Source organism: Acanthopagrus latus, chromosome 6 (genome assembly GCF_904848185.1).
Source record: "Acanthopagrus latus isolate v.2019 chromosome 6, fAcaLat1.1, whole genome shotgun sequence".
NCBI classification, from domain to species: domain Eukaryota; kingdom Metazoa; phylum Chordata; class Actinopteri; order Spariformes; family Sparidae; genus Acanthopagrus; species Acanthopagrus latus.
The window spans coordinates 28,255,351-28,283,215 of record NC_051044.1 but is presented as its reverse complement, the minus strand read 5'-3'; the positions used below and the strand labels follow the sequence as shown (position 1 = coordinate 28,283,215).

The following is a 27,865-nucleotide window of genomic DNA, read 5'->3' as shown; positions in this document are numbered from 1 at the left end:
TTAACTCTTGCTGGCGTTAAGGAGGAGGCTGGGTCACCAGTTGACAGTAAACAGGAGGTATTTGGTGTCTGGTGATTTGGTCTCTGTCTGTCTGTATACTTGTCTTTATCCATCCATTGTTATTTCAAGTATATCTGTTTAATTGTATGTCATTGTTTCTGCCTGTCTTCCGCTGTCAAACTGCGACAGTAATTCTGTTATCAGAGAAAACACTGTGCTGCATTGCAAGCAAGAGCTGCTGCCAAGGTTGTGTCATATTTGTCATAGCATCCCAGCAAACATTTGACAGACAGTGATTGGTAAGATGGTGACAAATGTCAGCTGTGCACGATACGACGATACGCTCAAAACGCTTTGGAAACCAGTCTGAACTGACCTAAGAGGGATCATTCTGTCTTGACTTCACATTTGGTAACAGCAACTATGCTTTGAAAACCTCCACTTCCCCATTTCTGGTGTATTCACGTGCCAAACCAGGATCTATTAAACTCCAAAATGTCTACTGGGATGTGCTTTTGAGTAATTTCCAAAGTTGTCTTGGCATGGTAACAAGTGGCCAAATGTAGCCCTCCAGTCTGTCTGCCTGCCTGTCCTCTGACTGACTTACCTTCTCCCACCCTGTCTCTGCACCCAACCTTGTTCCTGCACTCTCTGACCCTGCACTCTTCACCTCTGAACCCCTCTTGTGCTCGCCCATTCTCCTGCCCCAACTCAGCTCTCTCAGTTGGACCAGGAGGCCACTCCTCGGCACAAACAGGAGGTACAGGTTCCTGTCTTCGGCCCGTGTGCTTCTTGTCGTGTGCGCTGCTAGTCTTTTGGGGTTTTTGCAGATTGAGGTTTGCCTGCAGCCGCCATCTTGGATCGAAGGACATTTATTTTTACATTTTTCTATGTCGTAGAGATTTAAAACATTGGGTTGTAGCTGTGTTATAGATAGACGTGAGCCCTTCTCCTGCCCTAAGTGCTTTAACATCAGTGCATTTCCTCACTATTTTGGAACATTGTGCTCCGTGGGACTCACTCAGATCCTTTCCTCAAGTGAAAGTTGAATACAATCTAAAAAAACTCAAGTCTCAAGACTCACAAGTCAAAGTCAAACTCCCCACTTGGTAAACGTATTGAAAGTATTATCAGCTAAAAGTATTAGATGAAATGTATAGAATACAAAAGTAGTCTCTTGGACTGAGAGGCGTTCAGTGTGAATCTGGTTGTCTCTTTCCGTCGCCTGCATTGGCATTCGTGCGGCCATTAGAAGGTGCAAAATGAACTGAACATCAGTATTCACCACACCTGCTACAACAACTGGAGTTTATGGCCAGCCGATCTGATGGAGAATGGTAGTTCAAATGAGTTCAGACATTTGCACTTCATTTAATGCGACTTTTTTTTAAATTTCATCCTCTCTTTAATTTTTTAGCAATTAGGAATCTGCCTGTGAGACAAGATTATTAAGTTATTATTTCACTGTAAAACTAGAATAAAAATCAAGAATGCATATTTTATGGCAACAGAGGAATAACTATGCAGTAAAAGAAATTGCTAGTGAATTGAATGGTTGACTGCATTGTTCCTCCTCTAACTAAGACAATTTGTAAGACCGTCAGGTAGTCCAGCGTTATTCAGCCTGAACCAGATCAACCTGAGTAGCTATCTTTGGAAACATCTGATACTCTGACATTACTGGCCAACTTTATCTTAAGTAAATCATCAATTTTAGAGACTAAAAGTCTCCAAATGTTTGGTGGAACTGCTCACAACTCACACATACTTTATAAGGTCTTCCAACTACACACTTTTTGGATTTTTAGCAATTATTTTCAATGTAAAATCTGAGAGGAGACATTTACATTTTTTCATCTGATTTATAATAAATCTTATAAAAACCGAAACAGTTTTTTTTTTTTTTTTTTTGCTTTAATCACTCCTCGTGATCATACAGGCTGTGAAGAAATCCCTTCATAATTTGCTTCTGATAGTAGAGATGGGCGGTTTTATGGTTTTATGCCAAAACATATTCTTAAGATTATCTCAAGTTAATTTTAGGCTTTAGCACTCTGATGAAGACAAATCCAGCGGGTGTCTTCCAAAGTAAGAGTCTCAAGTATAAGCTCATCTCTCTGTTTTCTGGACTTGTTGAGCTGCAGTGAAGAGACTGTGAAACAAACAAGGAATTTGCTCTAAAAAGACGGTAATGTTGAAGGAAAGCCTTGCATTTACTTCGGATAAACTTTGGAATACATTTTTACATAGAGGACAAAATATTTTGTCCCTCATCACTCACAATGAGGTAGGATATATTAGGAAAGGGTCTCTTAATGGCCAGTATGAACACGGGGAATGATTGCAGTAAGCAAAAGCTGTTTGCAGTGTACAGAGCACCTGAATGTGAACATTATTGAACCTATCCTTTCACCTGTAAAGTATGTAAAAAAAATTTGCATTCTACTGATGACATCACTGGAGGCAAATCATCAGATTCCATGCAGCTCCTTCTGGAACCACAAAAGGCTTCATACAACTTCTGTCACATATGCAGTAGAACTCCCCAAGACCCCTGATCACTCTTTAATGTGGACAATTACCCTTTAAGTTTCAGCAGAAAATGGCAGATTCGTGCTACTTTCCACCAGCGACTGTCACCATTCACTAAACACAAACAAAATAAACACACATTATAATTATCCAAAAAGGTTAATAGTCTTTACACACTTGTTTCTTCATCGTCTACTTTGCTGTGAGTGCCGTGATTGTAGTGTTTGTTTGTGTCTAAAAGAACTCGTTCAGTCATCAGTATAATTGCTTTTGTTTTCTGCCAGCTTCAGTAGCATCCTAAATGTCATTTCTCTCCATTTGCTTTGACAAAGGGAAGTAAAACACCAGCATATTCTCTAGTTAAAGTAATTGTAAGCACTTCACATCCCATCTTCTCCTGCGCATCGGTCGTATTGTCTCCCATCCCATTTAGCCATGTATATCAGATGTGTTGATGTGGGTACTGCTGCTGCTGAGAGGGGTGTTGACGTCCTGCTAATGCATTTCTCCCTTCTCTCCCCTGTCTCTCACCTTCTGCACATTCTCCTCAAGTTTCTGGATAAGTCGCAGGACTTCCTGCTGAAGCACCAGGCCAGCATCAATGAGCTGAAGAGAACCCTGAGGGAGCCCAACAGCAAGCTGATGAACCGCGAGAAGCGTCTGTCGGCCACCTCCCCGACAGGCACACCAGAGAAGAAGGCTGTGAGTAGGAGCTCTTGCTGGTGGGGGGGGTGTCGGTGGGGAGATTTGTGGGGCCTGATGTCCACTTTGGTCAATATCTCAAATCCAGCGACCTCCGATGATTGACATTCCATTAAAGGGTATTGATATTCCAGTCTGACATGTCGCTGTCACGCTGGATTCCTCTTTTTGCTGCTTGACTCGAGACCAAACAGGCCATGTTCTGTCACATGGAAGCGCTTGTTTGGTAAATTGTTTTGTCTGCTCTTTTCATTTTGTTCAAATAATAACACAAGCCTGAAGATATGCTGTACCGGTATGACTGTAAAACAAAAAAGCAAATGAGCGTTATTAGCGAAGGTAGTTATGGTTCTTTAATTTCCTTCCTTCAGGCGGTTCAAGTATATATCTCCTGTGCAGAGGCGCTTCTGCTCGAAGGAACAAACATAAAAATGTGCGGTTTATTTTAAGAGGTTTATAATGAAGTGCATCCTGCCTCTCTCTGGTGCACCGGAATAATTCTGACAATATCTCAAAGGTACTTGAAGATGACTGACAAGTAGCACAGAGGGAAGCATCTTGATGAGATTAGTTTCAAGATGTTTTTTGAGGATTTACTCAATGTGAGGCACTTGAGAAATAATTATCAGTTATCCCCCCCCCACCCGATTGCCTAACAGTGACACAGTTTCCTTTATGCTGGATCACGAAAGCACTCAAGCTTTGATCACATTTTGGTAATTAGGCTTTCAAAGATAGAGCACTGAGATAGTACTGTTCAGATAGGATGCCTCTGTCTTTGCCTGTGCACAAGTTGTCTGCTGACAATCTCTCGTCTGCTTCCTGGGATGATCAGATTATGCCCATAGAATGTCAAACGCCCGCTGCAGAAAATGTAATCCGCTCTGTGTCTCATTCCAGGTAAAATGACAGCGAGGGTAGGACGGTGGAGGGGATAACGGATAACGGATGTTATTGTGTTTGACTGACAGTTGAGGGCTGGGAGAGTCTCTGTGCTCTTCACTGTTTCCAAGAGATTCGGTCGAACTTGACTCTTTGATGTAGTCACAGAAAATACATTTGCATTGCAAATGTCTGCTGATTTGGTTATGTGGATTCAGTGGCTGTCAGGTACAAGGGATTGCTAGAAGTTCATTAAAGAAGTTTCGACAGAATAAGTCAGCTGCACTGATTCCTTCTGCCTGTCACATTTTCTCCCTTTTGCATGAAATAGTTTATTCCGCCGCTCATTAATTTACTCCTCATTTCAAGTCCGAGCTCCGATAGCTGTTATTCAAAACATGTATATTCAGTTAATTGTCCAGTAAGCACCCTTACCGAAGGCGCTGGCTGTGATCTAGAGATGGTTACCTCAGCTCTGTAGGTCGGCATCCCCATTGCACCTTAGATGGATTAAATGCAGATAACCAGTTTCTCTATGCTGTATGTCTGTATGTATACATGAAATAAAGATTCCTCTTCTTTTCTTCTTCTTCTTTTTTCCTTCCCTCTTAAACTCTCTCCTCTGCCTCGTGTCGAGGCAGTTGGTTGGCCGAGCAGTTGGAAAGGACCCTGTTAACAGCCTGTCTGTTGAGGGTTTCGTCCAGAAGACTCTGGTGACTTCACCTGAGGTTGCACATCTCTCACTCTTTCTCTTTCATGATACAGTTTACTAATTATAGCATTATGTGGTCTGGTGTAATGCACTGCCTGCTGTGCGTTATTATTACTCACATGTCTGTGTATTCAAGAAAATACTCCCAAATATTTAACTATAAAATCCCCCAATGCAAATGCATGTTTGCCAAAACTTGTTCCCTTTTTCTGTGCTCCAAATCACTGAGTAGATTTCATTATTTATAGAAGGTGTGCTTGGCATGTCTAACTGTGTTTAATCTATACCAACATGTAGGGCTCTGAGGAGTGGGTATTGATTGAAAAGCAAGAAACGTATCAACAGGACCATGACTGGAAGGCAGAAGAGGAGAACAAATCTCTCACATCGGATTCCTCGTGGGAGAAAAAGGAGCTGGAAAAAGAGATAGACATTGCCAAGATGATACATAAAGAGGTAACAGGGTATGACAGGAAAGAAATGAAAAGCCATATTGATGAATTTCCATCAGCAAAATCGTCCAGAGAGGCAGATGTATGCTCTGAGCCTCGGCCAGCTGGCAAAAGTCGTTTTGTGATTCAATTATCTGAGAATGCAGACTTGTTTCAAGACAAATCTCAAGGTAAACCATCGAAAGCCTCAGACCCTGAGGCAAACAGTGATGTGGCCCTGGGCTCGTGCCAGATGAAAGAACGTACAGCTTCTAAACCAAGGAAAAAGAGGAGACCCCAGAGCTTAAACCTGGGGATGCCTGCTGAGCTCATCTACAGAAAAGGAGACAGCGATTCTACTGGAGACGAAAATGACGGCTCAGATTCGGACAACAGTCCAGAAAAAACCTCAGCAACGGGAAATCATTGTGACTTGTCCTCAGTGGAGATGATGAAAGATGATCAGGGATTAGCAAAGGATCAGTCTGTCAGGGGCTATAAAGACAACAAACAGGAGGATATATCAATAGGAGAAAGCAGGGAGGGCTCCACTCCAGGAACAGAGCAGGTAAAGACAAAAGTGAGTCAGGTTGGGCCAGATATCGATTTAGGCTCAGTGAACGGACCGGGAAAGATAGAACACAATAGTTCATTAGCAGGTGTTAAAGGGGAGGGTGTGAAGATGGTGCGAGGGAAGGGCCTCATTGACAACAAAGAGCTAGCAGAGGTGAAGCTGCGACAGGTCAGGACACATGAGAGGAAGATCAGTAGTTCTGGGGCAGAAGATATCGAGGGTTTCATCGGAGACAGAGGTCAGAGGACGTCTTTCCACCGGCTGTCGGGCAGCAGCTACCAGTCGGAAATCACCAGGATTGTTCCTCTCAAGCCAGAGCGATCAAAGAGCGTAGCGTGTAGGGACGAAAGAGACAGGTCAGGCCAGGACGAGCCCACACGGGTCCTCAGAAGAGAATACCGCTGGTCGGTCGGCTCTCCAGAGGGACCCTCAGACCTCAACTGGACTGACGTCTCTACCTTCCATCCAGCATTCGCAGCAGATCCGGAGGGTATCGCCAAATCAGAACATCCGGATGATAGCTATCAGTCAGGCAGAGGACCTATGGAGAGTCAGTTGTTCGGCTCAAAGATTTCAGGGCTTCCCAAAATGGCTCCCCCAGCCCCACCAGTAAAAACACAGAAGGTCAGGGAGTCTGGGCTAATGCTGCGGAACAGCCGAAATGTCGGCAGGGAGCCGAGCCTGGACGCAGCCAAGAAGAGACACTCGGTAACTCTGCTTGGCATCTGCTATTCAGTCATTGGGAAAACAGCATCGCATGAGCTTCTGACAGACTCGCACGCCATTTTTCTTTTTTTCTACGTTTTCAGTGACTTGAAACACTCATCCATCTTACCTGTTCGTGCCTGTGTGAAGAGCAGGCGGAGCGATACTTCTGCTCCGTCTTGTGGCAATAAAAAAAATAAAAAAACAAAACAAAACAAAACAAAAAACAATCAGAAAGTTTGGACATTTCCCCAAAAGGCAACCCAATTTATCTCCCTCCCATTGCCCTCAACATGCACCACACTGTCTGGCAAATCTGTACACTTCACCACTGGCTGTGAAATTTAAAATAAGACAGAATCAATATCTCATGTTTTGGTTGGTTGGTTTGTCTTCGCCTTCTGGAACTTGTGAGCCTTAAATTTCTTCCCAGCTCACGTTGTTCTCCGTCAGAGGATTGCACGGAAAGAAGGGCTTACATGTCATCATTGCTCTGATGAGTTCTTTTTTTGCACATCTCTGTGCCATTTTCAAACTGGAAATGCAAAACAAATGATTTATTGCATGCTAATGTTAGAGATTAAATCACTCATTGGAGAAGCAAAGGGTGAGAAGTACTTCCATCCATTACTTGATGTTACAGACAGCCATCATTGCCCCAAATTGGAGCTAAATGGAGTACAGAATTGGTTTCTGATTGAGAAACTACATCAAACTGACTCACTTCAAAAGAATTTTCAAAACACCCCTTGATCCTTTCGGATTGGTGATAATAAATCATAAATCTGCCTCTACCCCACCTGGATAGGAAGCTAAGCGGTGTTATAAACCCATTGGTTCCTCTAACTGTGAAGCCCCAGCAGGCAGCGAGCAGCCAGACACCACAGCTCAGTGCCTGACACAGTCAGATTTGCTGCTTTCATTTCACTGTTGGTATCATTAGGAGCTTGCACGCGTTTGGCACTGGAATGAAAGGAATTGGAAGTGAATAGACATGACAGCTTTCATCATTTCCCACCTTTTCATCTGAGTCAAGCTCTTTCATATATTGGATTAAATAGGCATGAGAAGAGGTGTTGCGTAGCTCTCACTGGCGAGTGACAATCATATCGAGATCAGATTGAACTCGGGAGGAGGGGGGAGGCTGTAGGGAAAACATTAGGCGCTCCTCCAAACATGTGGACCCACTCGCACAGTCACTCCGACAGGATTTGAAACGCACCCCTTACACCTTTTATTGGACATTTAACAATATCATTCGACAGCATTTGAATACGCCCTTCTTGAAATTCAAGGTGCGTAATGTTGCAACACTTCCTTCGTTTTTTTGGTCAAAGAGTGGCTGCAGCTACGCTGAAAACCTGCTCACTATAAAAACTGCATTATTCTCCTGCCCTGCCACCGCTAATTCTAACAAATGAACTCGGCTGTCGATGTTTTCGTTGCAGTAAGCTCACCTCTTTTCTGACCTGTATCGCTGTTTGCTATGTTACTGTAGAGTTGGGCTTGAAATTTGTGCCTGAATCCATTTGGACCTGACTGGATCTGGATAGACCCAGCAGGTTAGATTGGGTCTGGCTGAATTTCTCACCTAAACCTGGGTTTGAGTCATTTAAAAGTCGGGGTGTAACAGTACGCAGGAGTCACAGTACGGGACAGTACTCGGTTTTTGGGGTGACGGTTCAATACGAGTTCTGTAGAATGGGAAAAAGCAATAAAAAAAACAATCTGCATACAGTTTTCTTTTCTTTTATTGTCAACATAGAGTATTGCAAGTTACAGTTTGTTCCACCAAGTGCCGTTACAGCCCCCATAAAAAAAATGTCATCAGTTCAACTTGCCGTAGCCCATAGTTAGTCACGGTGTCTTCTTCTCCATCTGGTCATATCGTGTCATTATCTTCTTCTGCTTATGTCGTCTTAAAAGAGTCCTATTATTCTTTTTTTCACTTTTTTCCATTCAGTCTGTGATCCACAGATGTTCTCGTTGCGTGTACAAAATCTTGAAAGTTAAAAAGGTCTTCACCTCTCTCCCACAGAACACACCTGCCCCTGAGAACGCCTCCTCAGTATTTCCGCCTTAAATTCCACGCCTCCGTGACATCACGCTACATCACGGGCTCACACATTTACATGATTTATGCCTCACGGCTAGTTTGCGCACATGAGAATTGATTTAGCACAGCTGCTCTGTTGTCTTTAAAGAGACAGGAGCTAAGCTTCATACAGTTCAAACCTCTTCTAGTAGTAACACAAAATAGGATTGTGAATAATATGAGCATGTCTCCTTTAAAATGTGCACAGATGTGGTTTTGTTTGGTTGTTTTTATGAATGCCAGTGATAGAAGCTAACAATTTTGAGTTCTGCCATTTTCTACTAATTTCATGTATACTACTACTACTGCTACTACTCCCTGGACATTTTCATGATGTCTCCTGTAACTGAGGTCAGAAAACTGCTTTTTGTTGCATTACCGCCACCTTCTGGGTTGGAGTGTGAATCAGAACGGTTACACTGTACTATAGTGTGACGGACTGAGCAGGCTGTGTTTGTCCGCACTGTGACACTGCGGGATAAATACATGTACCGTTACACCCCCTATCTAAAAGACACTGAACTGCTTTGAAACATGTGGCTATATTCAGTCTGATTGAGCGCTACACCAGCATCCCAGTTTAGGTTTGGAGTGAAATATTGTGCGCTCAGAACACACTGAGCTCATAGGTTCAGGCTCCAGTCAAGCTCTGCTGGTTTGATTTCAGCGTGTGTGCTGTGTAGTCCTCCCGACCACCTCAGCTTGTACTAACCTTCACATGCTCTCTGCTTCCCCCTGCAGGAGCCCGTCTCCACTCCTGCCATTTACGAAGAGCCGTTTGCTGATTTCAAGGTTATTCATTTGTATTTAAACCCACCGTCATATGCTCTACACATCACCTCTGCACCCCTCGTGGGTAAAGCTGCATGCCTCCTCACTTACTGCGCCACTTTCTCCTCGTATATAAAAATGATGAAGTGTGTTAGTTTTTGCCGGCCGCTCAGATGTCCTCATCCATCACCATGGTCAGAGTTTGAATTGAATCTATGTGCTGTAAACAGAACCCCCTGTGCTTGACTATTGCTGACATTGTGATGTTTTTGCTGTGATAAGCGAATGTACGTGCCTAATTAATGTGAGTGGCATTACTTTAATTTGGCTGAGCTTCATTGGAAGTTAATGGCTCCCTTGGCTTTTTGGCTTAAGAAACCTTAAAACAGATTAAAACAGATATATGTCGATGCTGAACCCTAGTCACAGGTGGTATCATGGGTGTGGCTCAGACATTCTCTTTTTTGATGCATTGTTTTATGTAGAAATCTGTGCAATCGTGACTTCAGAAGTTATAAAGTTCACGATAAGGTTAACTTGGAAACTGATATAACCGCCTTTTACAGACTTTTTCAAAATCTTTACAATAGAATGACAACATTTTTTTTGAATAAGCAGTCTCAAACAAACAAATGCTCAGTTTCGACAAACATGTTCTTTTTCCTTACATTTAAGTAAATACATTTTATTTTAAATGAATACTATTTATGTATAGTCTTTATTAAATGTGTCTAGGCTATTATTAATATGTGAAGTTAGATGTATTAAATTTACTTTCAGTGAACAAACGTGATTCAGCAGCTGTCCACCCTGACTCAGTTTGCTAGTTAGCAGTAGCAGGATTTAACATTTGGGTGTTCATTTCCCCTCATGAGATTTAGCTGCTCTGGAATAATAAAGGCAAAATAGCATACCAATAGCAAAATGGATGTAAAAAAAAAAAATCAGATTTCAGTCTTAATTTAGTTTTGACCTGTATGCATGTAGTTGGCCTTTGTAGATTCCAGTTCCACTGTTGCAGTTCTTCGTTCTTCATTCTGTTGATGCATGCCCGATCATTTTCAGCTGTATACTCAGGTTGCGTTGCATGTGTCATAGCTTTGAATTTTTGATCCTCCATGAAACCCTGCACACATGCAACCCTCCAACACGGGGGTGATACTTCCCTACCATTCCATGCCATCGTCATCACCCATCCGTCTGCAGTTAAGTAACCTTAGAGTGGTGATCGTGTGTCTGTACCCGCCCCAGAAGGAGCTCGGGGACAGGAGGCCCCAGCCGAACATAACCTCAGAGGAGGAGCAGGAGCGGGACACGGTGGCCTGCATGAGGGAAACGCACCTGGGCATCGAGCGCAAGTGCTCCAGCATGACGGTCAGCTCCACGTCCAGCCTGGAGGCTGAGGTCGACTTCACCGTCCTCATGGACCTCCACTCCGGTGCAGAGGACTTCTCGAAGGGGATGTCTGAGCTGGGAGAGAGGGAGCGGCAGCCTGAGGTTGGTCGGGAGGACTTTGAGGAGACCTCCAGATTCTACTCCGCCCGTCTGATGGGCTCCCGGGACAAGTCTCCCATCGAGGAGAAGCTCCCTGAGGAGGCAACACATCGTGAGGTAGATGAATCAGTCTTCATCAAACTTCATCTTCATCATCACCCACTGGATTCACCCCGCCTGGCTGGACTACCTGCCATAACTACCTGGCTACGCAGTGTTTACATTTTATTTTATTTGTGTGTTTTTTTTTAATTTTTTTTATTTTTGTACCATTTCCCATTGTTTGGATTTACTTACATTTTGTTCATGTTTGACTTTGTTTGAAATTCTACATATTTTATTCTCTTTGATGTATTAATTTATGAATTCTTCACCATTTTATTTTTGTTGGTTGCGTCAGTGTTTCTTTGAATTCCCCTGCTGTTGCATCATCATTTGCATGTTTTCATCTAACTGAAGGAAAAAAAAAAAATGTATTGCAGGGTTTGTGCCTTTAAGTCAACAGAGCTCGAATGCTTTCATCTGAAGTGTCTGCCGCTTTATCTCTAAGTGTTCCTTGATGTGAGGAAACTGCTTGACCATGGTTGACTTTATTGTTTGTGTGTTTCTCACAGCCTCCCGTGGCAAAGAAAGACCCCAGTGCTGTGAGCATGGCGCATATGTTGAAGAGGTCCGAATCCAAGACGGAGTCACATACGAATGGATCAGAGGTCCACCCCAACATCATGAATGTCTCGCCGCAGGTGAATAAGCGATGTGGACAAACCTTGCTTTACTGTCATTTACAAAATGTTGCTGTTAACTCACACCTCTGCTGCTGTTAGGTTAGAAAATCTTTTATTTTTTGTGAGTAATCAACAATGGCTCCAAAGTTTATGTCAGCGAGCGACAGTTTAACTTACAGTAAAGTCTTCTCCAAACAATATTATAGTAAACTGTAGTATTTACGTACTTCATAGTTTTATTCAGACCCAACATATTTTAAGCAACTGCTTGACATTTTGGAAAATATTGTCTCTCTGGCTGAGAATCAGATGAGATCAATATCGTGCTCGTATCTGTTCAATATGAAGTTACCGCCAGCAGCCTGTGAGCTTTGAATAAAAGCTGAAAACTTGGAATCTGCTGGTGTTGTTCTGCCTGCATGTAACAAAATCCGCCCAGCACTTTTCAAACAGACTTATTAAGTTGCATCTTACTTATTTAATTTTTTCAACATGTCCAAAAACCAATGTGTAAAAACAGCATGTAATGGTTTTACAGGAGGTTATGTGCTGGGTGCAAGGTCTCCATTGGTTGCTATGCAACCTCCACAGTGGAAGTCGTTTTAACACGTCTGTTTTTCTGTGTGGATTAATTAAAGAAGAACAAACATGTAAATTAGGGAACATTGGCGGCGCTGACTGAGCCAGGTTGTTTACCTGTGTTTCTAGTCTTTGCGCTAAGCTAAGACAACAAGTTGCTGGTGGAAACACAGTATACACGTAGATGCTGCATAATGCTACTGCTCGTCATTGCGCCAATGTGGCCCCAGTATTGGTACGGTGAAGCCTCACCTCCTAATGCTTGCAATTGCTGTACAGCCTTGAGAATGATATCAATCTACTTGTCTGACTCTCGGCAATTATAAGAGTATGTGACAAAATGTCCAGCTATTTCTTTAATATGTTGAGACATTTTTCTTTTGCTCTTTTTCCTTTTTCCATTGAATATTTTACACAATGGTGATACATTTTAAGTTCCAGTATTTGCAGAAAGGGGCGAGTGAGAAAAATATCACAGACTCGGTTCTGCTGTGAAGAATTTTAAACTTGTGCAGAGCTCTGGAGCCAATCTTCATTAGGGGAAGGGAGCATCTACTTGGGGCCTCAGTGCCATGAGGGCCATATTCCCCTGACAGGGGTGACATAATAGCATCATTATGGAGTGATTAAAGTATTGACAGCGTATTAATGCGGATGATGAAAGCAGGTGGGAACGCCATTCATCTCCCGAGGCGAAGATTTGAGTGCTGGCTGGCTGTCCAACAGGTGCCTTATTAAAATGTAATCATCGCTGGGCTCTTTAGCCATTGAGCTAATGGTGTGGATGAACTTGGGCAATGATGTAGAGAGGGAGGCTTTGAAGTGCCACATCAGTGCTGAGCCGAATTTTCTAAGATGTCAGTGGAGGAAGACACAGCGCTCCGTCTCGATGTGCATCTGTGTGTGTGTGTGTGTGTGTGTGTGTGTGTGTGTGTCTGCAGCAAAAAGGAGGACGACGTCATCGACAGGCAGACAAAGATCTGGAGCAGCAGCAGTGTCGGCCAGCAGGGGGCGCCTCGCACTGTCTGTCACACAGGCCTGATGTCAGCTGACTGTGTGTCAGTGGCAGCCTCTGAATCTGAGTAGCATTTCCAGCAGACTGTAGAGAAAGGAATTTGTTCAGCTTGATAAACAGTTCAAGTACGCACATGCTGTTAACAGTTAAGCTGTCAGTCATGGCTGTTAAAGATGGACAATACAAACCCTTTGACAGCTCAACAGTTGGTTCATAAGAAATTATCATATTCTTAAAGTCTCTGCATTGTGTGACACTTTAATGTTAATGCATGTGAGACCTGCCAATGACATTACACCAGAGTAGTACATTTGGATGTAATTCTAGCTGTTCTAGCCTTCTATCAGCCAGAGTTGTCTCACACAGTGAGACTGAATAATGAAATAACACAATCTCCCTCTGCTAAAAGAGAACACACCTCTGCAGACTTCAGTACACTCAGGAGTTCTGCTGGGTCCGGTATGAATAGTAAGTTAGGGTTATGCTAGAAAACTATTGTATCTGTTTATATTTCATGTTTTACCAGTCAGATTATTTTAATGTATATCATTTAAAACCCTTTTCAGTGGCTTTTATCAGAAAAGCCCCAGAACGCAGGAAGCAAACAGCCCGCTGCAGATCGCCTGCTGATGTTTGTTTGATGTGGCTCCATGGACCCCCTCTCTCCACAGCAGACAATGTGACTTTTCACCACAGGTGTAACTAATGACATTAGCGAGTGCTCCAGTGAGCCCTGTCGATGAGCCAGCAGGAGCCGCAGACCTTTGTCACAGCAGACTTGAGAAGCACAGGTGAAGCTAATTTAGTTAACGATGGCTCGGTTCCTTTAAGTGCCTCGGCGAGCCAAGACAGCGAGCCAGCGCGCGCCATACCGACACCCTGGAACTATCTCAGCCAAACGCAATAACATCAATTACGCCCGTGCTTTCCCAGCACTGACAAGCTGACATTAGCTTTGGAAAGATCTACACCAGGGCCCTGGAATTCTAACAGCCAAATGCACTGCTGTCTGTATAATACAGTAATAATACAGGGAGATGTTAAGGTTTTACATGCGCCTTATCATTTTCTTGCTATGGCATGTCAGAATGTCTGCTGTGATAGAGGTTTATACCGCCTGTACTGAGTTCCATCAAAGTAGCAAACTAAAGTAGACTTAAAGTGGAGGGGAGACAGACAGACAGAGGTTTAAGTGGCTCTGAAGTGATTTTTTTCCAAAGTCACGGTTTGATTGACAGCCAACGTCACACACATTGTTGAGATATGTTGAGATTTTTATATACTAGCTGCCTGTAATATGATTTGTGCCACAGTCAGTTCAGCTAATGATGACGTCATTGAAGCTTTTCTCCATGTTCTTATACACAAAAATGGATCGAAAGCTTCAATAAATAAATGAATGCTGTTTTTACTCTATGTATCACTCTCTGTGACTCCCTCATTACTAATGACTTATTTCTAATATGCTGGTTGATGTAATGCTCCTTTGTATGCTCACCCACTGCATTTATTTGATGTAGCTTGAATTAGTACATATTAGGAAATAAATAATGACTCTCCCGTTCTCTCTCTCCTTCAGAACTATGGAGTCGTCAGCCAGCAGGAGGCTCCTGCTGCCCTCAAAGAAAATGGCTCCCCTGTAAGTATCTGCACAGAAGCAACATCGGTGTGAAAGCCTGTGTGCGTGTGGCGCTGACGTTAAGGAACTCCACTGTCGCTGTCTTCTTTTGTTGCCTCGACCTTTTATTTCATATCCTCCTGGTTAGTGTTAAAATGGAAAAAAAAGGTTCAACAAGGACGTGTCAGGGTCTGGAATAACCGATTTCTCTATCCATCCCCCATTGCCCCACCCTAGCTGTTTGTTTGTGGTCTGCATTCAATAAGAGCCTGAAATGATTTATATAAAAATACCTAATTATGATTAAATCATGAAAGTTTAATGTCAACATTTGAGAACAAAATGAGTTTGCCACCCAGAGCAGATTCAGGTTATATGTGTGTGTGTGCGTGTGTGTGTGCGCCCACAGTGTGTCCCTCCATGTGTGTATAACTCTTCTTTTACGTCCTGTGCTGTAGGTAAAAGCTGGCACCCAGGCGAGGGAGTCTGTTGTGTCCCCGCTGACCATCACCGCTGAGAACGTCACCTCAGCAACCACAACTCAAGTCACCAAGGTAACACCTCATCTGTACCCATGGTTACAGTTGGAATGGAGCTTGGAATCACATAATATGTATCTCCTGGTAAACATCTGTATGATAAACATCGTGGTCTCACGATCTCATTATACTTTCCCTTGTTTTCAGTGGCACATCTCTGCTGCTCTGTTATGAGTTAGACAGTGTAAAACAATAGGGATTTGATTTAATGTTTCTGTACAACTGGTACAGAAACACTGCAATGAGTTTTCAATGCAAGAATGATGGAGATACAAATATGATAAAACAATTTGGTTGCTCTTTTTGTCATTCATTCATTTTTCTACATTCTGCAGACTGTGAAGGGAGGCTACTCGGAGACCAGGATCGAGAAAAGGATTATCATCACAGGAGACGACGATGTGGACCAACATCAGGTAAGGAGGATTATAAAAAAAACAAAACAATGCAACACACTGCATGTTCAGTAAGTTGAAGGGCATACAGAGTCAATATGACAATTTAATGACTAAGTGTTGGCGCCTCATGTCCCCAGGCCCTCGCCATGGCGATCCAAGAGGCCAAGCAGCAGCACCCCGACATGTTGGTGACAAAAGCAGTGGTTATCAGGGAAACAGAGTCTCCCACTGAGGAGCTGCAGCAGAAAGCACAGGTATGTGACTGGTGAAGATGTGATCCGAGTGCAAGCTTCTGGAAGGCTCCACTTCCCTGTGCATGGATTGATTGCTGAACAGACATACTGGGCACAAGGGGAAAGCACGGGTCCCAGGGTCAGATGTGCTGTTTAGAGGGACAGTTAACATTTCTTGTCTTGACTGTCAATAAAGCAACTGCGTGGAGATCCAAATCATATATAAACGACTTTAAAGACTTGAAGCAACAACTAAGAAATATAACAGAACTACGAGATTCAAAAGAATCACTAAGAGGATCAAAACAGACTTGAAGCATCAACGAAAAGATAAAAATGACTACAAGGACTCGTCGCGACCACACAGAGTTACAATCACAAAGACTTGAAAAGACCACCAAGAGATACAAAATGGCAAAGGAAAACAGAGAAGCAAAATGACCTGACCTTACTCTGCCTGTCTTGCCTCTATGTAGATATGTGCTGTTCATATGTGATGATAGATCTCTGTTTTGTCGTTGCAGTCCTGATCCGTCATGGTGGCTCCTGAGACGGGGGGGACAGGAGAGGATCCTCCAGCTGTGTGTCTCTTGCCCTGTCCTGCAGTACGCCACCAACCGGACATGAGGACATTCTACCCCGCCTGTATACACACCTGACACGAGAACAGACTGCGTTCTGCGAAGCAGTAGACCTCCACTCCTGTCCCTTTAGACAAACCAACTGTGACTCAGCCTCTGACTCGAACCGGCCTCCCGTTATATCCCGGCCTGTCCCCAGCCCTCCACTTCCTTATGGAACAGGAAACTTGGATTGGATGATTGAACACTTGGTTTAATCAAGTGTAATGATGTAAGATTGAAAGTGAAAGCCGTTAGCATTTGTTACTATTTGAATTGACCTCTGTTAAAGTCATTTATATGAAACTTTACTTGCATTTTATTTAATTGGATACATTTTGTCTCCTTTGTACCCTGAGGGTCATTTGAATCAATGCGTTTTCAACCCAAGCCACCCGATGCCAATGGTTGCTCCCTTAAAAAAAAGTCCCCTAACTTTAATATCTGCCCTGTGCTACTGTCACATATGTAATGCATAAGATATAAGAGCAGGGGAAGGTCATGTGGAAGGATCAGGACATTGCTGGTGGCGGAGGGGGTGGGATAGGGAGGTTGGTGCCAAGAGGCGCGAGGCAGCCTTTTGCTCGTTGTTGCCACCTCCTGGCTGTGACACCTTCAGTATAATCAGCAGCTGTCTTATTAGCTTTTTACATTTTTATCTATAGAGGGTCTAATTTATGTTTAGTGTTCGCTTGTTTATGAAATATGTATAATATCAGATGATTATAATCTGCATGATTCAATTACAAAATAGCCGAGGGAATGAAAAGAAAAAAAAAACAAAACAAATTTACTGACATGTCAACATTTGAAACCCATGAGAAGCTCTGAGGCGATGGGACTGAGCACCTACGGAGAAACTGTTAGAAAACAAAAACACACACTGGACCGGTGAGTGGTGGAAACACAGTGATTTTGATGGACTCTTCTGCACAAGGACCATCGCGTGAGACTTCAGTGACCATCTGGGACTCAACACAACATAGAAACTTCACTGTCCTCCCATTTGCCCAGCTCACTGTTGCCGTTTTCATTTTTGGTGTCAACTCGCCATCTAGTCACAGAAATGCTGGTCACGTTTTGGGCACAGTCATAGGATTTTTAGAGAAATTTTAATATAAATAATGTTTTATCTAATACGTTTCAGAAATGTGATATGTGTTCGGAACTTTTCTTACTTGATTTTGCTGACTTCCTTCATAAAACAGAGTTGATGTGTTAGTCTTGTGGTTTTGGACGTTGCGGTCGTCAAGTGTGAGATCTTACAAAGCAAATCGGAGAGAAATCGCCCAAATCTAGAAACTCAAATCGCCACATTGTGTTGGAGCATCATATCCTTTTTTTCTGCACCTGGTACCATTTATTTTCTGACCAATTGGGGCCAGCGCATCAAGCTTGACATATTATGATGGCAGACTTATTAGTAAACAGTTGTGTATTTACCTGTATGGCCCCTGGTTAACATAAATGTCCAATACGCTGCTTAATTCTCTGCTTTTCACTAACTTGTCTCTAACTTTGTCTTGGTTTGGTGCTTAACCAAATCAGTCAAGTTGTGAGCCATTAAAAATGTGTGTTCTGTGGGCTCCTTACTTTAAACATTACACACAGTCATTCGATCACACGACCTGCAAGGTTCAAAACGCCAAGATTAGCATGGGTACTTTTTTGTTTTCTGTTGGATTTAACTCTTTTAAGTTATGGTGTATGAGTTTGTAATTGTATTTATAGGAGTGGTGAATGTGAGGCCTGTGCTTTTTCCTCCCCGTTCCCCGTACTGACAAAGCCGAGACTCGAGAGTGTGACACACGTGAAGCACCACTTACCCCACAGAACCTGCTGGCTGTCACCTAACATATATCCTGGATGACCTTTAATACTATACTATGCATCACTTATCATACATGAGAATCCCTCTGGTGGAGCCTGACCCATGTTAGCCGTGTTGCCGTCATTGTTCACGTCGTGCTAATGTTAACCGGAGCAGTGGAGCGCACTGCTTGTGAGATTTGCAATAAGCAGCCATTATTCTTATCCTCGATGTCCTCTAAAGGGAGAAAACTGTGAACTCTCATGCGTACCGAAGCGTAACCAAAACCTATAACACAGAGTAAGTGATACTCAAAGGAGCTTTTCCAACACTTGTGACCATGGCTTTGTCGCCCTTATCGTCTTAACCCTCCCATCCCCTTGACTTGAACCTGTCGACCTGCTGTTAATGTGTCCGAGGAAACAACTGATTACGTGTATGTTCTATTTTGCTGTTTTTTTTTCTTTCTTTCTTTTTTTTTTTTTTATTTTTTTTCTGGTCATATGACACTGGACTGTTGTGAAGGCACTGGCTTGCAGTGATAACACACATATACTGTAAACCATGTCGGGAAAAATGACCTGTCTTCGCTTTAGAAGTGGACACACTACTGATGGAAGAGAAACAACTGTAGGCATCGGGAGAGGAGTCGTGTACTGTGGGCGACGTGGTGAGTTGAAGGATGGAGGGCCTTTATTTATTTATAAATAACCATACTCCTGTGTGTTATCCTGTAAACTATGTAGAGATCAAAAGGGGCAGGGACGTGTTTTAGGGGTCAAGAGATGATGATCTGAAGGACGGCAGTGCGACAGAAATGTCCCACGAATGGGTGCCTTATGTTCGGAGATAGCGGGCGCAGGAGCTCGGCTGAAAGTGCTGTTAATCACCGCCAGGCAGATGTAGAGACGACCTCTCCTCTGAGTCCAAGGTGAGGAGGGGCTGTCATGAAAGTGAATTAGTGTCTTGTAAAGAATGTGACATTGAGTGCAGTGACAAGGAAGCCTTTCTGAATCCGGACCGCTGGTCCTCAGCAAGATGAAGACATTTATTGGCCCCATTAATGTAGAAAAACCAGCACCGTACAGAATATGGATATGAGCTTTGTTTTCCCGGCGAAGAGCATCGAACCGCTCTGCTGTTTAGCCTCCACCTTCAATTCTCCACTGCCTGTTGCTCTACATTCCCCTAGTGCTTGGTGGTGTGTATTTGCTGTATTTGCATTCAGTCTAAATGGAAAACATACATGCATAAATAAATGTCTCAGTATGATTCAAAACACTGTGTCTGATTGTGGGAACTGGGGAGAGGGATTTCATACAAGCATACATCAATTATTCATCATATGAAATGAATGCTTGTTTTAACAATATGTTGATGGCATTATTGTAGTGAAGCAAAAGGAAACTGGCTTTGTTGTGTGTCGCCATCTTGTGGCCAATTTCAACACATGTACAGTGACTGAGGCGCAGACTGACTTTATTGGTGTATTCTTAGTGCCACCTAGTGTATTTTCTGCTGCCAACACGCTTCGCTCTACATATTAAAGGACTTGGCACATACATTTATAGGAAATCCCAGATGTATGTGTTATTAGATGAATGTCCTGACAAATTACTGCCTTTCCCTCTGCCAACCCTTCAAGTTGCAGTTTACATCCATGTCAGTCCAGACTCATTTGATGTACAGTATAAAGTGAAGACTGATGGAATTATTAAAAACATATAAAGTGTATTTGATGGCGTAAGGGAAATAATTACAAAATTGAAGCAGTCTGTCTTCACTCTGAGACTATCTCACAGGACAGAGGACTGATAGAGAGCACATGCAACAACAATCACCTCAAGATCAATATCAGCAAAATCGATCAGCTTGCGTTAGACTACCGCGATTAATCGATATAGAAACTAATTTCCCTGTCTGTGTTCACATGATCAGCCAATAAAACTGGTTCTTAACTACAAATTCTATCATTTGGGATGCTTAACACACATTTTCAACCCAGCAGCACAGGACAGCCCCACGATCAGGAGTTCAAAGATGAGCACTCAAGACTAGTGACATATCTGAAATAAAGTCACGCCTGCTGCTCCTGAGTTATGGTGTTAAATAATGGCCAGAAAAGTTTTCTTGCAGAACACTGTGTCAGAGAGAGACTGACTTTCGACCTTTTGGATGTGAAATGTCGTCACCTCGTCATTTTATCCTATTAGACATTTGTGTGATATTTGGTCAAAGTTGGCAATTGGATTCTTGAGTTATGGCCAGGAACGTGTTTTGTGAGGTCACGGTGATCTTGACTTTTTAAGGCCGAAATCTAATCAGATCATTTTCATCCTGATGGATGTTTGAGCCAAATTATAAAGGGATTCCTTCAAGTTTTGCTGAGATATCACGTTTTCGCCTCTATTCTTTAAAGAAGTACTTGCACAGACTTTATAAGTCATGAGTTTACAAGAAATAAGTAGTACTACAAACCCCCTGAAAGCAGATCATGAAAAACATAATCCCTGATGAGGTCACAGTCATGTGTCATGGGTCTTGAGACAACTATTTCTTTACAAGAAATCTTTTGTTACAAATTTTAGACGTGGAGTTTGAAAGATGTGGTCGTTTACTTGGCACGAAGAGTGAAATTAGGAGGCGCAATTGTGCTGCATTATAGGAAATCTAGTGTTTTTGGAGTTTGACCTGTATTAAGGACTGAAAGTGAGGATGATTAGGCTCCACTGCTTTAATCTTGACATCGTCATTAAATGACTAGAACACACTTTTAAAGGCCTTTTTAAAGGCCCAGTGTGTAGGATTTAGGGGGACTTATTAGCAGAAATCAAATATCATTTGAACAATCATGTTGTCATTTGTGTGTCATCAAGCTGAAACTAAGACACTTTGTGTTTTTTTCCCCCTCATTACCTTAGAATGAGCCTTTTATATCTGAAGATGGAGCAGGTCCTCTCCCATCAGCTTTGTTTCTACGGTATCCCAGGACGGACAAACCACACACTGACTATAGAGATGGCCGTTGGCATTTGTAGCAGCCATCGAATGGGATGTTGAGAGGAGACTGTTCAGTTGGTTGCAATCTGTAACACACCACTAGATGCCACTTCATCCACATAGAAAGATGTATCCAGCCCCCTTAACTGGTGAATCCAGATATATCATGTCATTCAGTTCAGTTGTACAAATACCAAACGCTCCTATATGTCAGTTGTCACACAGGTCATGTGAGTATTGACGGATGGACCAGCAGAGCTTGACATTGTTCTATAAATCAATAAACTTTATTAACACAGTATAAACAACAAACAGCAACAGAGGAAACCCTCAAGTAGAGCGTATATGGACAGTAGAGCCAGTACATCTCAGAGGGGCTGACTGAGACAGAAGCACAGACATGGAGGCGGACCATGGTTCAGAGTTCATGGTACACGTACAGTATACACAGACCTATCGGATGCATGGACCTTGCATGTTCCTAAAGCCATTCAGTCAGGTTTGCAGTTGGACAGAAGAGAGAGAGGACACAGTACAGTCATGCTGAGCAACAGTTAGCTACAGTATGAAACAGAGTCGTTACATAAAAACCGAGTAAATCATCTCTTTAGAAAGGTTTCTTTTATATAAATGATTTGAAGTGTACAAAACAGTATATTACACATTTCTCGATGCATGATTCTGAGCGAGACCCAGTAGCCTACGGTACACTTCCCTTCAAAGTACAAACTACTTAACTGGATTACAAGCTACATACAGACTGCACTGTACCTCCGCAGCACAGCACTCCCACATGGCATCAGGAGACTATGGGAAAAGGAAAAGATCAGCAGCATCGTCTTTTAATAAGAACACACACCTATAAAAATGCACCAGGCCCTCATTATATTGCCAATATCCCATGCGTAAAACAGCGGAGCGCCATTCAAACTAACCTTGGTAACCTCAGAATTTCAAAAAGGATGTTGGCTCCCCCTCTCAATCCTGACCGCATACAGCATCTATCCACACAGCAGCATGTAAACATCACCGCGGCTGCTTCATAGTTCTATGTTTCTAATGTTTTTGATATACATATGATAAGTTAAGGCTCTTTAAGGACCTGAGGATTTTGAACGTATGATGAGGCACACAGAAGGCAAAGAATAGCTTTAGACACAGGGCTAACTGAAAGTAATGAGGAGCATGAGACAGCCACAAGGGTGGTCCGGTCACCAGTGCAGTTCAATGGCGGAGGCGGAGGAACCCGGTGGGGGGGCGACGCTCTGCTCTGCAGAACAGCACGGTGCCATCTCTGGTAACGAGCTCACAAACGATCACGGCTTTACGGACTGCATCGACTTTTTGGGGGGCGTTCTTGGTCACCTGGCAGCAAAACCATGCTAACACATTAGCATCCGAAAGTGTTTGGATTCTCCTTTTTGTTTTCACGTCACGTGCACACACAGACTTGTCGTAATCATTCTGAATGCCCATACTAGCTGTGACGTGTTCTACAGCTGGCAAAATCAGGCGGTTGTCTTTGTAATGCTGTGGGTTTACTGAGGTGTGTTACTGCAGCAAGAGAACTTACATCAGGCTATGTGAGTCCTGCTGAGGCCCAGTAAGGAAAGATTTGGGGAAAAAAAAAAAGAAAAAAAAAGCGAATTACTTATGTACATATAAAGCAGAACAGAACTTTGGAGACAGCGATTTGATCGAGCTAACTCGTGTTAGCTTAAACCTTTCTGCACAGAACAACAAATGGATCTTTTCCCCCACGTTAGCAGTCATGATGCAAACGGCCGGTGTGGACAGGAGGAGTCATCACAATGACTCAGTGTTCAGTGTAGCTATAGTATGTGAGAGTACTGCATTAAGAAAGACTTGACAGAAATCCCAACCTATCTTTAAGGAAATTGGTGCCAGTTAGCATTGTCTGCTATAGGAGGGCAACCTGATTTAGGGTTAGGGTTAGGGGACAGTTCACCCCAAAATTAAAAACTTGATTTATTGGTATAACCTGTAGACAAGTAGCTAAATGGCTCTCAGCTTATGGGGCTAAATGTGCCCTCCCAAAAAAATAAAATAAAAAAAAAACATTAAAAAAACTCATTATGACCCATTTATTGTTGATTCACAGACTTTGCTGTGAGCAGTTTCATGTAGGAACTACTTTCTGTCTACCAAACTACACCCACCAACCATATCACTGCACCGAGGGAAGCATGTGTCTACTCATAGACGAGAGAGGCGCTCATGTATGTATCAGCGCGGGATGCGAACATTAATGGCATCGTCTTCGGCTGTGTTTCATGAGTTTGCTTCCCTCTGCCTGGCAATACATAGACGCGAATTATCTTTACAAGCCATGTTTTCTGGGAAGACACTTTACCATTGAGTTTTTCAAATGCAATTTTTTGGCACTTTGAGCATCACAAGCCCAGCGCCATTTGGATCCATTATATTGGAGAGAAGACATACATTTCTATGGTCGATTTCTCCAGAATTCTGCCACTCACACCAAAACAATCCAGATGGATGAACAGCACTACAAGTACTCCTCTTTTGGAGTGAACTGTCCCTTTAACGTTTTTTTTTTTTAATCTGTATTTTCTGCAAAATTCAAAACATGTTAAGAGAGCATTTCATCATTAATGAAATCCCTTCTGAATCAAATTTAGCTGATGCTAAATGTGGCACCAGTGTGTTAAAGCATTAGCATGTGGCCTGCTGTTTTTAAAAGCTAATCCTCTTATTGGTTAGATGACCGATAATGACAAACGCCCAACATGTCCATGCAGTCCTTAGCATGGAATATTTCTGAAATATTGCAGAGAGAGGAATGCAGAGATGTAACAGATGACAGTTAATAGTTCATTCACTCGAAGAATAGACTACTCTGGTCTGTAAGAACCAGAGTTACGAGTATGATCTCATTTTTGCAAGACAAAAGGTGCGCCGTCAAATCACGTCCTTCACCTCCAGACTGTCAAATTTGATGTTGCCTGCCATGCACTTAATTGTTTGCGCCCCAGTAAGCCCAGACCGACTTCAAATCGATTAAGAAAACAAAAATCTATAAAAGCTCAACATGTCATACAAAAAGATGCATATAAGTCTTTTTTTCTCTTTTCTCTCTTTTTTTTTTTTTCTTATGAAAGCTGCTTTGGTAACAACATAGTCACGACATCGGTCAATCTCCTTCGCTTAGCCTGGGTGCTGATGGGGACTCCTTCCCTGTCATCTCAGTGTCGCACTTTTTTTTTTTTTTTTTCTCATTTTTTTTCGCCAGCGGGTTTTTCCCCCCTCCTGCCTCTAAAATCTAAATGAATGGATCTAGTTACACCAGAGTGAGCTGTGTTTGCGTTCCGCCGTGGAGCTGTCTGCACATCAGATGCAACGGCTGCTGGGAGCTGTTTGTCATAAAGATGTCCGCGCTGTGAAAGACAGTGCTATTGTACTGAGGGCTGACAGAGTGGAGACCTTGGATGCTGAGCCGACTGCGTTGGGGCCTGAAAAAGGTATTGAAAAGAACAAGGCCAGAGTCAGTGTGCTTGATGTGGTGAACAAAAAACAACAACAACAAAAAAACCACACCGACTTTTTGGCCCCTCATTTCTTTAATCTGCCGTCTCTCCAGCATGCTTTAAAAATTACGATCTGAAAACACACATTTCCTTAAAAATGTTGGAGAGTTATTACTCGAGCAGCGGAATGAAAGCACTCAAAACAAATTGCTCAACTTTTCATGCGACGATTGCATTACTGTGTCATGTAGAGGCCGTAATTACACAAATGTCTCATGTAGCACATTATTTTCCCACTCTCTCGCTTCCTCTGGAGATGATGATGGCTAATCTGTTCTGCTAAGACAGCAGCAGGGGAGTGGATTATTCAGCTCAGCCATGAGGGAGCCACTAACTAGCTCTCCACTGACCTGGTATCCTTGGGATGGTGATCTGCCTGCTACTGCTGCCTTCCCCTCCCTCTCCAAACGGCTTTATCTGGATGATATAATCCTCATCAGTGGGCAGGGCGAGCTCCACAGAGGTGGTGTTGGTTTCCATGACGTTGGGGCGGCTGTGGCGATTCTTTTTGTAGAGCACCTGGTGACGAATGGCACGAGTCGAGTCGAGAGTCAGAGCACGGAAGCAGCGGCAACAAACACAATTTTCTGATAAAGCCAAGTGACTGGGTGCTTACTTTGTAACCAGTGACCTCTGACTCATTCTCCAGGGCTTTGACCTGCTCCCAGTTCAATATAATCTTGGAGTTCGATGTGTTCCACATCACTTTGACCGGCGGCTGGCTGGGCGCTGAGAAGAAGAAAAACACATCATTCACCTCAAACAAAAGCCGGCGAGTGGGCACAGAGGTTCTGATTAGATCGGACACTTACGGGGCTTTTTGGTGGTGACGTTGACGGTGGAGCTGGGAGGCCCTGTTCCCGCCGTGTTATACGCCCTCACCGAGATGTAATACGTGGTGCTGCCTTTCACCCCCCGGATAATGGCGGACGTTTGATTTCCTACGCTCCTTTGCACATTGGCCGTGTCTTCCTTTTCGCTTCTACTCCAGTACCTCAGCTGAAAAGCAACAGGGCAGAACCGTGAGCGCAGGAGAAGCGGCGGACACCTTAAAAGCTTTCAGTTACACCCTGACAATGAAGTGCAAAAGCGGGAAACGGGGGAGATGTGAACCCAACTGGATGTGAGCTGGTCTGAAAACACACGCCTTAGCAACACGTCACCTCCCGAACCTTGTGCTCATCAGACACGGGTCACGATTCAAGGTTTTGGTTAAAGAGTGAGGTCTAACGTGCAAAAGAGGGGAAAAGAAGGAAAACAAAGAGGAAGAAGAGGAAGAAAGAGAATCCTCAAAAATCCTCTGCCATCAACTTCCACTGATAACAGATTGTCTTTGTCACCCTGCTTGTCAGGGCTGAAATAGCTGGCACGCTCGACAGCACAAATATAATTTGTCTTTCCTCATAGGAACGGTTTGCTCAGGCCCTGCTCCTCTGTTGACTTTGAGTGGTCAACAATTTATAATTCTGGCACTTTATGCAGTCCATGGATGAAAGCGGCGCCTTTGTTCGCATCTTGGATTTCAATAATGAGCGGCATTAAAATGGCAAGAACTAACTGAGCGCAGAGCCAGTGTCTGAAACTGCTTTGTTGTGTGTGGATTAGAAGCTAAATGTTCCGTCCCTCAGAGTATTGCATCAGTACGCTAATCAGGGTGGTTACAGTACTTAGGTAAACAACAAGAGAAACACAACTAAACCCACAAGCATGGCACTAGGCTGGACCATTATGCATGCAGCGAGCTATTATCTCCTATGCCCAAGGTGCATGAGCCCGAAACACTCATCAATAATAGACGCGAACAAGATTTAACAGCATTAGTTGAACTGTGCTCGCGCGCGCAGAAAGAGCATATTTGCATCCTGTGGAGGCACACACAAACAAGGAATTTCAGTGTCGCTCACCTCGTAGCCGAGCACTCTTTTCTTGCTGGCGTTCCAGGGCAGCGCTTTCCAAGAAACTTCAATCTCGGACGCAGAGAGGCTCTTGGCGCGGACCCTGGTGGGCGCTCGGCCAGGCTCTGGAGTTAATGTAAAAAGACTCACAGTGATTTTAGAAGCAACACTGAGCTTTGATGACCCCTCAAAGCGGCGACATCAAAACTGTTTCAGAGCGGCTTCTGTCATCCAAACAACAGAGGGAGAGAAGTACGGCGAAGACATCTGCAAGCGCCGATAGAAGAACGCTGGCTGCGAGATCACTGCTGCCTCTGTTTGGACCCTGAATGGATCTAGTCATGTCACGTTTGCAATAGTAGTGGCTGAGCGCGCAGAACTGCTCCATAACATGACAGGCTGTGTGTGACATGAGATCATACGCACCTTCCTCAGCAGAGTAGATGGTGGTAACGGGTCCAAACGGCCCCTCGCCCTCGTTGTTGTAGACCCCGACCTTCACGTGGAAAGGCGAGAAGGGCTGGATGGTCTCGTTTTTAAAGACATATCTGGACGCCTCTGCGGACGGGACGGCGGCCTGCATCCATCCCGTCGCCCCGTGGGGTCGAAAAGCCACAACGTAGCCGAACCCCGCTCCGTTCTGCAGTTCCTCTGGAACGGGCTGCAGAAAAAGACCTTGTCTGAGCACTTGTAAACAAAAGAGTTCGTTATATCAGTGCAACTGTGCACAAAATGGTTGTTAATCAAAAATCTCAATTCATCCTTCAGTTAATGAACTACCTTTTGAAATGAAAATGATATGAATTGGTTCTTTGACGAAAGACCAAACCAAGAGGAAATACTTTGCCTCAAATCCAGCACGCTCTACACACAAGAACTATTCCTGGACACATCCATTACACAGTACAGTGCACTCAGCATGATACCATATCAGCAGCTGTTGTCCGCACTGATAACATGCCTCAT

General features: G+C 43.5%; 2 protein-coding genes and 1 long non-coding RNA gene across 13 annotated transcripts in view; 1 reads left to right on the top strand and 2 right to left on the bottom strand.

Moving 5' to 3' along the window:
* LOC119021212 (band 4.1-like protein 1) overlaps nt 1-18,722 on the top strand; it is an 82,241-nt gene extending 63,519 nt beyond the window's left edge. For 2 of the 10 annotated variants that reach the window (XM_037101333.1, XM_037101332.1), the window contains exons 14-26: nt 22-57; nt 716-760; nt 3,085-3,234; nt 4,758-4,844; nt 5,126-6,541; nt 9,375-9,425; nt 10,656-11,015; nt 11,513-11,641; nt 14,797-14,856; nt 15,294-15,389; nt 15,710-15,790; nt 15,910-16,026; nt 16,530-18,722. In XM_037101333.1, the coding sequence (XP_036957228.1) occupies nt 22-57; nt 716-760; nt 3,085-3,234; nt 4,758-4,844; nt 5,126-6,541; nt 9,375-9,425; nt 10,656-11,015; nt 11,513-11,641; nt 14,797-14,856; nt 15,294-15,389; nt 15,710-15,790; nt 15,910-16,026; nt 16,530-16,535 (2,634 nt within the window). In that variant the 3' untranslated portion in view covers nt 16,536-18,722. The remainder of the gene's footprint in view (nt 1-21; nt 58-715; nt 761-3,084; nt 3,235-4,757; nt 4,845-5,125; nt 6,542-9,374; nt 9,426-10,655; nt 11,016-11,512; nt 11,642-14,796; nt 14,857-15,293; nt 15,390-15,709; nt 15,791-15,909; nt 16,027-16,529) is intronic. The other 8 variants (XM_037101338.1, XM_037101334.1, XM_037101337.1 and 5 more) reach the window with 8 other exon arrangements.
* LOC119021213 lies at nt 12,785-14,313 on the bottom strand. Its single transcript, XR_005075503.1, has 2 exons — nt 13,636-14,313; nt 12,785-13,301 (listed from the first exon to the last, which is right to left on the bottom strand). It is a non-coding gene; the product is annotated as an uncharacterized LOC119021213 (long non-coding RNA).
* A 2,989-nt stretch (nt 18,723-21,711) lies between the features above and the next one.
* Nucleotides 21,712-27,865, bottom strand: part of cntn4 (contactin 4) — a 162,347-nt gene continuing 156,193 nt past the window's right edge. For both annotated transcript variants that reach the window (XM_037102439.1, XM_037102440.1), the window contains exons 18-23: nt 27,326-27,560; nt 26,909-27,024; nt 25,817-26,003; nt 25,621-25,733; nt 25,355-25,523; nt 21,712-24,929 (exon numbers count right to left, since the gene is read on the bottom strand). In XM_037102439.1, the coding sequence (XP_036958334.1) occupies nt 24,838-24,929; nt 25,355-25,523; nt 25,621-25,733; nt 25,817-26,003; nt 26,909-27,024; nt 27,326-27,560 (912 nt within the window). In that variant the 3' untranslated portion in view covers nt 21,712-24,837. The remainder of the gene's footprint in view (nt 24,930-25,354; nt 25,524-25,620; nt 25,734-25,816; nt 26,004-26,908; nt 27,025-27,325; nt 27,561-27,865) is intronic.